Source organism: Lycium ferocissimum, chromosome 1 (assembly GCF_029784015.1).
Source record: "Lycium ferocissimum isolate CSIRO_LF1 chromosome 1, AGI_CSIRO_Lferr_CH_V1, whole genome shotgun sequence".
Classification (NCBI taxonomy): domain Eukaryota; kingdom Viridiplantae; phylum Streptophyta; class Magnoliopsida; order Solanales; family Solanaceae; genus Lycium; species Lycium ferocissimum.
Genome location: NC_081342.1, coordinates 44,455,743 through 44,467,998, shown reverse-complemented (window position 1 = coordinate 44,467,998; position 12,256 = coordinate 44,455,743). Strand labels below are relative to the sequence as shown.

The following is a 12,256-nucleotide window of genomic DNA, read 5'->3' as shown; positions in this document are numbered from 1 at the left end:
AATACTAACCTGAGATGCTTCTGAGGAGAAGACTTGTTCAAAACCTTGATAAACTTCTGATTTAATACGTTTGGCTTCTTGTAAGCCCTGGGGAGGGGATACGGTAACAGAATGTGCATCGTTCACTGTCACACAGACTTGATTGCTCTTTTTTAGCTTCTTCGGCAACGCATTAGGGTTTTTAGGCCAAGCATTTTTTGTCTTCTTCATTTCTTTTTTCAGTGGAGAAATTAATGTTCGGATTCTCATGAATACCTTGAGTGGTTGTTTTTGAGGGACTTCCATGGAGAGAATGTCTTCAATAGGGAATAAAGAGATGTTGCGCGGCGGTGATGATGATGAAGAAGCAGGAGCGACGGCGGAGTACGGTGTCGGCCTTGCTTTCCGGGGAGGGTTCCGTCGAACGGTCACCGACGGTGAACACCCTTTCGTCTCCATTTCTTCTTCAAAAAAGGCGGAGATATTTGAATTTTAGAGTGAGTTGGGGCTTTAAAGTGGAGCTTTTGACCAATATCATCCCCTATTATTTCACCAAGCTTCCACTACATCCTTATACTATCTCACTTAACTGAAAATGTCCCTTAAGTTTGGGAAATTTGACCAAAAACATCCCTCAGTGAACTTTTCCATCTCTTTTAACTGATCTTTCTCTATCACGTTAACTTCATGTGTCCTCTGTTTTTCACCCTTCAAATAACAAAATCAATTGTTGAAACTGAACAGCACAAAATCACACACTTCTCCAAAAACTTCTAGCTCTTTAGCGCTTGCACTTCAACATATTTCCAGTCTTCCAGATGACTGTTCTACCAAATGTGCAAGATTGGTTCAAACATTGGGCGGAAGAAGGATTTCTCCAATGATAGAAAAAGATGTTATAGAAGGTTGCAGAAGAATACTTTGAGCTCATTTTTAGAGAGTCGGTTCTAGTTCACTGCTCAATTTCAACGGCAAAGCAAAACTCTTGTCCAAGGAGTCAAGATTCCCTCAAATATTGTCAGAAAAAGATTCAGCTTTAATGGACAAATTCTTCATGTGTCGATTCACAATAGTCTGAGCATTATTCTACAATTATTGGTGATTTACGTGTTTGCTTAGTTCTCTTCTTTGGTATTAACCATCAATCTCCGGAATCTCGATTGCATAAAGCAGTGGAGTATTCTTAGACTCTTGAAGGTGTTAGAAAATGAGGTGCTCCAGTTAATCATCTTCCTGAAACCTCAAGTGAAGGTAGTACCAGATTTTACTACTAAGTTGTCCATATTTTGCAGACTCTTTACTTCAAAGATGCACCCATTTTTCAATATCCCTCTGAGAAAGTTGTTGTCCATAGCCTGCAATATTTTGGAATATTTCGTTGTAATCACCATACGAGAATAGAACTGGATTGAGGATTCTAAAAAGAAATTGAGCATTTTATGAGACTGCAAAAGTTTATTTAGTAGGAGTAGCAAATGATGCTGACAATGCCACAGTAGAAATCTAATGAACTTTAAGTAACTCAGGACATTAGCTAGTATTTAAATATCCACAAATAGACAATGGAGAGCACTTGGGCCTTGGTGAAGTCATGCTGTTATTTTTGTTCATTGAAAAAAAGCTCATGGGAAATTATTGATAAAAATAAAGAAGCATTTCGGGTGACCAAGAAAGATCCGTTAAAAGAGATGGAAAAGTTAACAAAGGGACGTTTTTGGTCAAGTTTTCCAAACTTAAGGGATGTTTCCAGTTAAGTCAGATAGTATAAGGATGTAGTGGAAGTTTGGGTGAAACAATAGGGATGATATTAGTTAACAGCTCCTTTAAAGTGAGAGTGACCTTCGAGTTCAAATGACCGAAGAAAATAGTAATTTAGTCCCCTTATTGTTGTATTCCAATTTTGGTCTCTGTGCTATTGGCCTAACCACATTTAATTAAATAAACTGTACTGCAGTCAAACCTCTTTATAGTTGTCATTCGTTATAACCGCATTTTATTATAACGGCCTTATCATGACCCAAATCATAGGGCCACGACGGGCACCCGTACCTTATTTATCAAGCACCAACATGACATATATCCACAAATATACCAATAGATACAAGTGGGCCGGAAGGGCCATCATACAACAACCTGTTACCTACGAAAGATAAGCAGAGGATCAAGCCAAAAAGGGCATATATACATACATGTACATCTAGACTTAATAGTACGGGCCGACAAGGCCATTATGATCATACACACAACAAAACATAGGCTGACAAGGCCATACAACATGATACGAATCGATTTAGGGAAAACACCAAATCAATCACAAAAAACGCGAAATTAAAGGATAACAAGAAATTGGGATGAGAATTGAAGAAAAGGGGATGAGAAATAGAGGATAAAGCAAGACCCAATTAGGGTGAATTTATGGGCAAACTTGAATATATGAAATTCAAATCCTCCCAATTGAATTCAATTCTAATAGAACCTATACTATTTGAATTCAAGGCAAGAATAATTCAATTGAATCCACAAATGAATAATTTCTTCATCAAATCAATGGAAATGAGGTTCAAAACCAACAATGGAATCCACCATTAACTATCCTAAATCCTAAAGGCTATTAAGCCAAACAAACTATCACTCATTTAGAGTAGTCAATACATAATTTATCCAAATATCCCTAATCAAATGAAAGACAAGTTATATATACAAGCTAAGCCAAGAAGACTAATAGGCAATTACAATGCTACCCTTAATGAAGTAAGGGTCTTGTTTGGCTAGTCTTCTTAGTGTAGTCTTTCAATTCAAGGATTAGCCTTCAATGCCCAAACACGTCCCTCCTTGCATAGATGGCCCTCTAATCGACCTTGCATGCATGGCCTTCTTGTAAGCATAACCCTCTTTGCGCAAAGTAGCCACTTGCACAAATAGCCCTTTGCGCAAATAGCCCTCCAAGCTATCTTCCAAGTCTTGCGGTAAGGACCTCGAGCTCTAAATCTCCCAACCAAGCAATCTCCCAAACCTTGTAGGATTCCACCTCTATAAACCTTGTAGAGACTTGGCTCTCATCATTGATCATCATCAAGTGTGTAGTGTGGAAATACACACTTGAGGCCCTTTGAAACGCTCCAAATATGGTGAATAAGCTCCAATGAAGATCATAGACTCTAAGTTGAGCTCCACCACGAATCATAGGCTCTATATATGCATTCGAGCTGATGAGAATCATATCACAACATACATGACAACTGTCTACAAGCCTCTAAAAGAGTGCATAAACACCATAAGGACGAGACAGGGCCCCGCCATACCCATATGAACACAAAATCATAGCAACAAGATTACAACAACTCCGGGACAAGTGGAGTGCTCCAATACCAACGTTGAGTGGGCAACTTACTGATGCAGACTGTCATCCTATCTATTAGAACCTGCAGGCATGAAACACAGTGTCCTCAAGCAAAAGGACGTCAGTAGAAATAAAGTACTGAGTATGCAAGGCAAAAAGTTAATAAGAGAGATATGAAGATAACATAGGGATAAGAGGATCAACCTGAACATCTGAAATGCCTCTGAGGGCCATGATATGCATAAGTACAGTATATATGCGTATATAACGCCATCATACGCGTATATAATGTCATCAAGCCACTGTGGGCATCATCATCATGTCCAACTGACCAGTGGTTCGTATATAACGTCGTCGTACATATATATATTGATACCAAAGAGAGATGGGAAGGTTATTATTTTTCTAAAATTTAAAAGAAAGTTTGAGAGAGGGGGTTATTGTTTTTCTAAAATTTAAAAGAAAGTTCAAAGAACTCAGTAGAAAATTTAATGTGGTTTTTATCAAATGTTTAAACAATTCTACTCGGTACTTCCTCACTCCTAGATGTCCTATTATCATGTAGTTATATTTCTAAGTTTTCTGTTTATCTCCCATTATTATTATTATTATTATTATTTAGTATTCTGGACTCTGTCCAGTCATGAATCTTGTTACACTGTTCATCTCTCTCTCTTAACCTTTGTTATTAATAACCTTCTTCTTTAACCACACCCCAGTCATGGCTAGCATCGTCCTTTATCATTTTTTGGACATCAAAAAGGCCGCTTTTTCACCTAGGAATTTACAGGTTAATCCATCGAGTTTATTAAGAAGTTAAGAGAATAACCATATACTAAGAGTTAAAGATTCATAAAAACATAGATTTACATAAACATTGACATAATTTACATAGTAGGGAGAATATTACAGAAAAACATAGTAATAAAACTTACATGATTTAACGACGGAGGGAGGTTTCCCTTTCGGAGAACCCCAAAAACTACTTCACACTAGGAGAATTATCGAAAACTAATACTATTTTACAATAGAAGATTATATTACAAGAATTTTGGTGAGGGAAAAGATTTCAGGCATTTGAAAGAGAAGGGGAATATGAAAGAGAAGGGGAATATGGAGTTTGTGGTTTATGCTCGTGAGTGTTGTTGATGATGTCTTTGCTTCTCCACAAATGGTCTTATTTTTAGGCGTCTAGCGGAGTCCAACTTCGAACTTTAAAATATTAAAGAATCTTTCTGAGTTCAGTCGGGTGCTCTTTGGGCCCCATCGTCACGTGAAACTTTTAGAAGAAACTTTATATTATTATCCTTTTACTGATTTGTCCTTTGCTGTAGCTTACTTTATGAAAACTTGCTTTAGTTATTTTATCTATATTGTCTTCTAGCCATTTCTTCCTTTTTCAACAAATCTTTTCTTTTCTTCTTTTGTCTTTGTCTATCATAATTCAACGAAACTTTTCTTTTCTTCTTTTGTCTTTGGCTATCATAATTATTTCCTCATGTGTATAAATTATGCAGTGCCACGGAATCAAAACTCATTCCAGAATCTACATCTTTTGGATCTTGCGAGTTTTGAAATGCACTGTTCTGGAAATTTACCATGTCTCCTTCAAGATCTGAACTATGGACTGGCGACATCCCTGGACTTGGAGATAATTCTAGACTAGGATTTTGGACTATATGTTTATCTTGTTCTTTTTTTGTCTGAAAAAATCTTTCTAATGTCTGTTTAACTATATTCTCTATTTTCTGATTCTTTTTCTTCTTGGCAAGTATACTTTTCTTTGTAGATGTAGCTCCTTGTGTTAGTGTCTTTGGTAGTCTTCGCCTTGTCTGGAGCGATGAACATACCTCATCTTCATTTTTTGGCAAAGTGACAGCCATCAACAGATTTGATAAGTCTTTACCGGTTACCGTTTGAACTAGACTAGCTGTATCCTTATCCGATACAGTGGATCTAACTGCATTCATTGGGGAATGCACACCCGTCTCATCCATTTTAGTCTGAGATGGAAAACTCTGAGATTGTGCTAACTCGAACTTGACTGCTTGTAGTCTGTGTTCTAACATCTTTACTTGCTCCAATAACTTCATTTTTTCTTGGATCAATGTCTCATTTTTCTAGTTTAGTTTTTTAAAGGCTTCGGTCATAGAAGAACAGTGATCACAAAAAATTACTTTGTCTGTGTCTTTTTGAATGGTATACTGGGGAATTTTGTCTGGGTTTTGTCTGAGTGCTGGAGAAATATAGTAATTTGGACCCAATATTCCTCTAGCATAGTCTAATGCCTCAGTAAAATCATTAAATCCTTTGAAAAGAGGTTTTTGTATATCTTTAATAGAGTCTATAACTTCTATCCAAGTTTGAAAAATACCATTAGTCTTGCCATGAATTACCACATAATATTTAAATTTTTTGTCTTGATTTTTGTCTGTGAAATATTGGCAAAGTGCATTTAGAGTTGCTACAAAATGTTTATTATCTCTCTTATTGTGTGATATCCATAAATTGTCTACCAAGCATGTCTGTTGTCGATCTATTATTCATTCTGGTAGTCGTCTAAAGGTCATATTTGATGGTGGAAAAATGTTAAATTATGTTTTGTTCCGAATTGCATTCTACTTAAAGCATTATTTTCTAATAAAGCTTGGGGTCTAAAATGAAGATTACCTAATACTACAAGAAAAATGTACTCATATACAAATACAAAAATAATTAAAACAAAATGAAATAATTTTTTGTAAAATCGTGGTATACACTACTCAGAGTTATGACAAAGATAATTATAAAAAGAAAAAGCATAGAAAGTATAGAACTCAATATAATAAAAATTATCCTCAATATAATAGAAAGAAATATTATCTTAGAAAGTCGGCAGCCAGAAAATCTTATTTAGATAGAAATAGACATGTAAGAAAATATAGGACCGAGAGAAATTATAAAAATAGACTAGAATGTTTTACTTGTGGAAGTATAGAACATCTAGCAAATACATGTCCAAAAAGAATAAATAATAAGACAAGAAATTCACAGTTAATTGAAGATTTTCAAGAAACTTTGATAAATGTAGATGAGTACATGTCTGATACTGAAAGTGTATATGCCATAGTAAGTGTAGACACTGAAAAAAAAATTAAAACAGACTCATCAGACTCAGAAGCAGAAGAACTAATTAATGAAATAGGATTAGAGAGATTAGATTTGGAATCAATTCAAGATGGTAATTTGGCAAATAATTCTGAAGATTGCAATCATGAATTCGAAAGAAATAAAGGATTAGATAGTAATGCATGTTTCTTTTGTAAATGGTACCCTAGTAGAGAAAAAAGAGCTAAATGTAAGAATTGTTATATAAAAGGCTGTATAATGTGTATAGAAAAAGAATTAGAAACAAAAATAAACAAAGAAGAAAAACATAAGAAAATAGAAGATCCTACTATCAACCTAAGGATAATCACGTTAGAAACAAGAATAAATGAATTAGAGACTAGACTATATAAATTAGAAAAAGGAAAACAAAGAAAGGAGGATAGTGAAGATGAAGAAATAAGTCTATCTAATATACAATCAATAATTAGACCATTCAAAACAATACCAGAAGATTTTCAAGAAGAACTAATGAGCGTAGAAGACCATGAGGCATTGGTATGTAATGAGGATAAAAAATTAGGAACAATAAAGATACTTGCAAGAATTAAAATAGATGATTATGAAATAGAGACTTTAGCTTTAGTGGATTCAGGATGCACAAAGTGTATAATAAATAAAAGGGCAGTTCCACCAAATCTAATAAAAATTCTAGAAAAAACAGTTGCAGCAATGCAAATGGATGGAACTCGTAACATATATAGACACTATGTTAATGAAGCACACATTAGCTTTATAAATCGACGTTCAGAATTTTATAAACCTAGCTATAAAATGGATAAAATATGGGTAAGAGACTTGAATATAAATGTAGATTTTGTCATAGGATTAGACTTTATGTTACATAATAATGGAAGTTGTATGATTACAAGAGATGGAGTAATCTTTTTAAAGAATATTACTCATACACCAGTACATTGCTCTTAGGACTAAAACTAGAATCCGACATAAGAAAATCCAGACAACAGACCAAATAAACCTGCAAAAGAAAGAAGATAGTTGTTGTGAAGACTGTCAAAAAAATAATACATGTTGTAAAAGAAAGATAGAAACAAAGAATTTAATTCTAGAAGAGGAAGAAATACTAGAAGATAAAGATCTAATAGAAAAAGATTATACTTTAGTAGATATAGAAACAGAATTATATAATTTTAAAACAGGAATAGAAAGAATAGGAGTAATAAAAAATCAAAAGGATTTAGAAAATATAATAAAAATACTAGATGAGATAGAAATTATAGGAAAAAAACCTTTGAAACATTGGGAAAATAACAAGATTGTATGTAGATTAGATATAATAAATCCTGAATATGTAATTAAAACAGCCCCAATAGAAGCTACTAACCAAGACTTAGAAGACTTTAAAATCCAAATAAAAGAATTACTGAACCTAGGAGTAATAAGAAGATTCACCCCTAAACATAGATCTGTACAGCCTTTATGGTAAGAAATCATAGTGAAACAATAAGAGGAAAAGCTAGAATGGTAATAAATTATAAAAGGCTTAATGATAATACTAGAACTGATGCGTATATATTACCAGACAAAACATAATTAATAAATACGATACAAGGCAAGAAAATATTTAGTAAATTTGATTGTAAACCAAGATACTGGCAGGTAAGGATGCATGAAGAAAGTATAGAATGGACTGCATTCACCTGTCCTGAAGGACATTTCGAATGGTTAGTAATGCCATTTGGATTTAAGACAGTTCCACCAATTTTTCAATGAAAAATGGATAGTATATTTGGAGAATACAAAAGGTTTGTATTAGTATATGTAGATGACATATTAGTATTTAGTAAAGATATTAAAGAACATCTAGGATATTTACAAACGGTATTCAGACTATTTGTAGAAAATGGCATAATAATTAGTAAGAAAAAGATGGAATTATGTAAAAATTATATAAATTTTTTAGGAGTAGTAGTACTAGGAGATGGTAAGATACAATTACAACCTCATATAGCTAAAAAAAGCCTTGGAAATGCCAGACGAGTCAGATAATGTTAAAGAATTATAAAAATTCTTAGGAATAGTAAATTATGCTAGAAACTTTATAAAAGACTTAGGAAAAATAGCAGGACCATTGTATTCAAAAACAGGATCTAATGGTCAAAAACATTTTAATACTGAAGACATTAAACTAGTACAAAAAATTAAAGAAAAAATAAAAAATATTCCTAACCTAAATAGTAAATATGCCACTAGAAACAGACTATTTAATCATAGAAACAGATGGCAGTTTCAAAGGATGGGGAGCAGTATTAAAAGCAAAACTAAATAAATATAGTAATAAAAGTGAAGAAAAAATATGTGCTTATCAAAGTGGTAAGTACAAAGAAAAAGGTAACATGAGTAGTATAGATGCGGAAATTCTAGCTGTAATATATGGATTAAATAGTTTTAGACCATATATCTTAAATAAACCAGAAATATTAGTTAGAACAGACTGTGAAGCCATAGTTAAATTCTATCAAAAGATAAATGACAAAAATAGTAGTCGGAGAAGATGGTTAAATTTTATAGATATCATCTCAATATACAATTTAATTTTCGAACATATTAAGAGAACAGATAATAACTTAGCAGACCAATTAAGTAGATTAAAAATCAATGTTAACTAATCATATGATTTCTAATTTGACAGCACGAGACCAACAGGCTCACAGACAGCAGACAAGGGAAAAGGCATACAAGCCTTAACTTCTGGTGCTGGAGCACACTAAGTACCGTCCTCAGATGGTCTACATGCTCCTCTTCTGATCGTGAATAGACCAGAATATCGCCAATAAATACAATCACGAACATATCTAGGAATGGTTTGAATACTCGGTTCATCAGATCTATAAATACTGCTGGAGCATTAGTCAGCCCAAAAGACATCACTCTAAACTCATAATGCCCGTATCGGGTCCTGAATGCAGTCTTCGGAATATCTGCTTCTTTTACTCGCACCTGATGATAGCCTGACCGCAGGTCTATCTTCGAGAAACACTTAGCACCCTGCAACTGGTCAAATAGATCATCAATCCTGGGGAGAGGATATCTATTCTTTATTGTTACCTTGTTCAGCTGCCTATAATCAATACACATCCGCAGCGACCCATCCTTCTTTCTCACAAACAGTACCGGTGCTCCCCAAGGTGATGTGCTGGGCCTGATGAAGCCCTTTTCTAACAAGTCTCTCAGTTGCTCCTTTAACTCCTTCAGTTCTGCAGGTGCCATTCTGTAAGGAGGAATAGATATGGGCTGAGTATCTGGCAATACATCTATAGTAAACTCTATCTCCCGCTCAGGAGGAAGACCTGGAAGTTCATCTGGGAATACATCTGGAAATTCATTAACTATCGGAACTGACTGAAGAGTCGGTACCTCTGCTTTCAAGTCATGCACACGAACCAGATGATAAATATAACCCTTTCTAACCATCTTCCTTGCCTTGAGGTATGAAATAAACTTACCCCTCGGCGATGCCGTATTCCCTATCCACTCTATAATTGGTTCTCCTGGGAACTGAAATCGAACTATCTTTTCTCTACAGTCAATGTTAGCATAACAAGAAGCTAACCAATTCATACCCATAATAACATCAAACTCAGTCATATCTAACTCTATCAAATCTGCCAAGGTATGACGACTATATATAGCCACCGAACAATCTCTATATACTTGCTTTGCTATAACAGAATCTCCTACCGGTGTAGCTACCTCAAATGGTTCTATCAACTCAGGTTCTATTCCAATTCTATTAGCAACAAAGGGAGATATATATGATAAGGTGGAACCTGGATCTATCAATGCATATACATCCCGAGAGAAAATCGATAATATACCTGTAACCACATTCGGTGACGCCTCCTGATCCTGTCTACTAGCCAAAGCATATATGCGGTTCGAAGGACCGCTAGAACTGGAGGCTCCGCCACGACCTCTACCACGGCCTACTGGCGTATAAATACCCTGCCCCATAGGGCGCATAGCCACAGAAGAAGATGAACCAGCAACTGACCTAGTAGGCTGAGCCGCACTACCTGAACTACCCCCATACGGTCTCATAATATGGACTTGACGGCCACAAGAAAAGCAAGCACCTATAGCAAGACGGCATTCCCCAGAATGGAGCCTACCACACCGAGAACACCGAGGCAAAGGTGGCCTCGACTGACTCGAACCCCTGTTCATCTGTGAACCTGAAGCCCTGGAGCTCTGACCGGCCCCTGAATACCCTGTGCTATCAAATCTCCTACCTGTGAACTGTGGGGGTGCACTCCGTGCTGGCTGAGAAGAATATCTACTATACGGTTGCCGAGGTCGCTCGCCTCGAAACTCACCAGGATAACCAGCCGATCTAGCTCTCTTATGCTGGCCTCTGTCATAATCTCTATCTGGCTGACGTCCCCTGTGCCGATCCTCTACCCCCTGTGCATATGCTTGTACTCGAGCAATATCCATACCTGGGTGAAGAGCCACTGCCATACAGCCATCAATCAAATGACGATCCAGCCCCATCACATAACGATGCACTCTATCAGCCATATCAGCTACAATAGTAGGCGCATATCTAGCCAACATATTAAACTCAAGACTATAATCTCGAACGCTCCTGCCACTCTGCCTCAGATGCAAGAATCTATCAACTCTGGCTCGCCTCATCTCTGGGGGCAGAAAATGTCCAAGGAAGGCCTCCACAAACTCATCCCATACCGCTGGAGGAGCGCCCTCGCCCCTAGATAACTCCCAAGACTCATACTAATTAACAGCTACATCCCGCAACCGATACGAAGCCAACTCAACAACTCAGTCTCAGAAGCCCTAATTATCCTCAACGTACGCTGCATCTGCCGAACAAACTCTTGCGGATCATCTTCGGGCTTTGACCCGTAGAACTCTGGAGGATTACAATTTAGGAAGTCACGAGCCCTCAAACTATCATGTCACGCCCCAATCTTCATCAGGGCGTGACGGGCACCCGACTCTCGTCAGAGTCGAGCGGACCCTTAAACGTCGACTCACATTTTTTTTTTGAAATTGTAAAATGAAATACCAAAAATTAACAGGCAGCTCAAAACATCTCAAACATAATATATACATGTACACGACGTATAATAAGGCGAGCCAAACGGTCTCCGCCATTTCTATACAACCAAATAACGGCCGACAAGGCCAAATAAAGAACTATGACTCACACGTTCGCAGACTTCTAAAGAGTATGACCTGCAAATGTATACACAGAATTATACCAAAATAAAAACAGCCTCCGGAACAAAAGGAGCTGTCTGACTCCCAGTGGCGACTCCCTCTAAGTAGCTGGATTCCCCTGATGCGCCCCTGAACCTGCGGGCATGAAACGCAGCCCCCGAAGAAAGGGGGTCAGTACGGAATATGTACCGAATATGTAAAGCATCACTGAAGCAAGAAATAGGAGAGTTCAACAAAGAAACAAGTTTAGATTACACCGAAAAAGTACAACGTAAAGCAAGTTTAGGTTACCCGACATGAACTAAATGTTTAAGTAAAATAGTCCCTTCGGACGGCCGCTTCCGGCCTAACAATAATAATGGTGGCCCCCTTCGGGCATTGCCGCTTCCGGCATAATGATAATGATGATGATAATAATAATAATAATAATAATAATAATAATAATAATAATAATAATAATAATAATGGTAATAATAACAACATTAATCCCCTTCGGGTGCGCCGGTCCCAAAGATACGTCTATCCCGGCCCCGTCGGACATGCCGGCCCCGACGTAAAATAATGGCCCCTTCGGGCATGCCGGTC

The 12,256-nt window shown here is 36.6% G+C and overlaps 1 protein-coding gene across 5 annotated transcripts in view; it reads right to left on the bottom strand.

Moving 5' to 3' along the window:
* The window catches only part of LOC132054660 (kinesin-like protein KIN-6), a 35,051-nt gene extending 33,560 nt beyond the window's left edge, over positions 1-1,491 (bottom strand). Inside the window, exon 1 of one of the 5 annotated variants that reach the window (XM_059446661.1) lies at positions 10-1,491. In XM_059446661.1, coding sequence (XP_059302644.1) covers positions 10-438 — 429 coding nt within the window. In that variant the 5' untranslated portion in view covers positions 439-1,491. The remainder of the gene's footprint in view (positions 1-9) is intronic. The other 4 variants (XM_059446655.1, XM_059446649.1, XM_059446637.1 and 1 more) reach the window with 4 other exon arrangements.
* Positions 1,492-12,256: the final 10,765 nt, after the last annotated feature.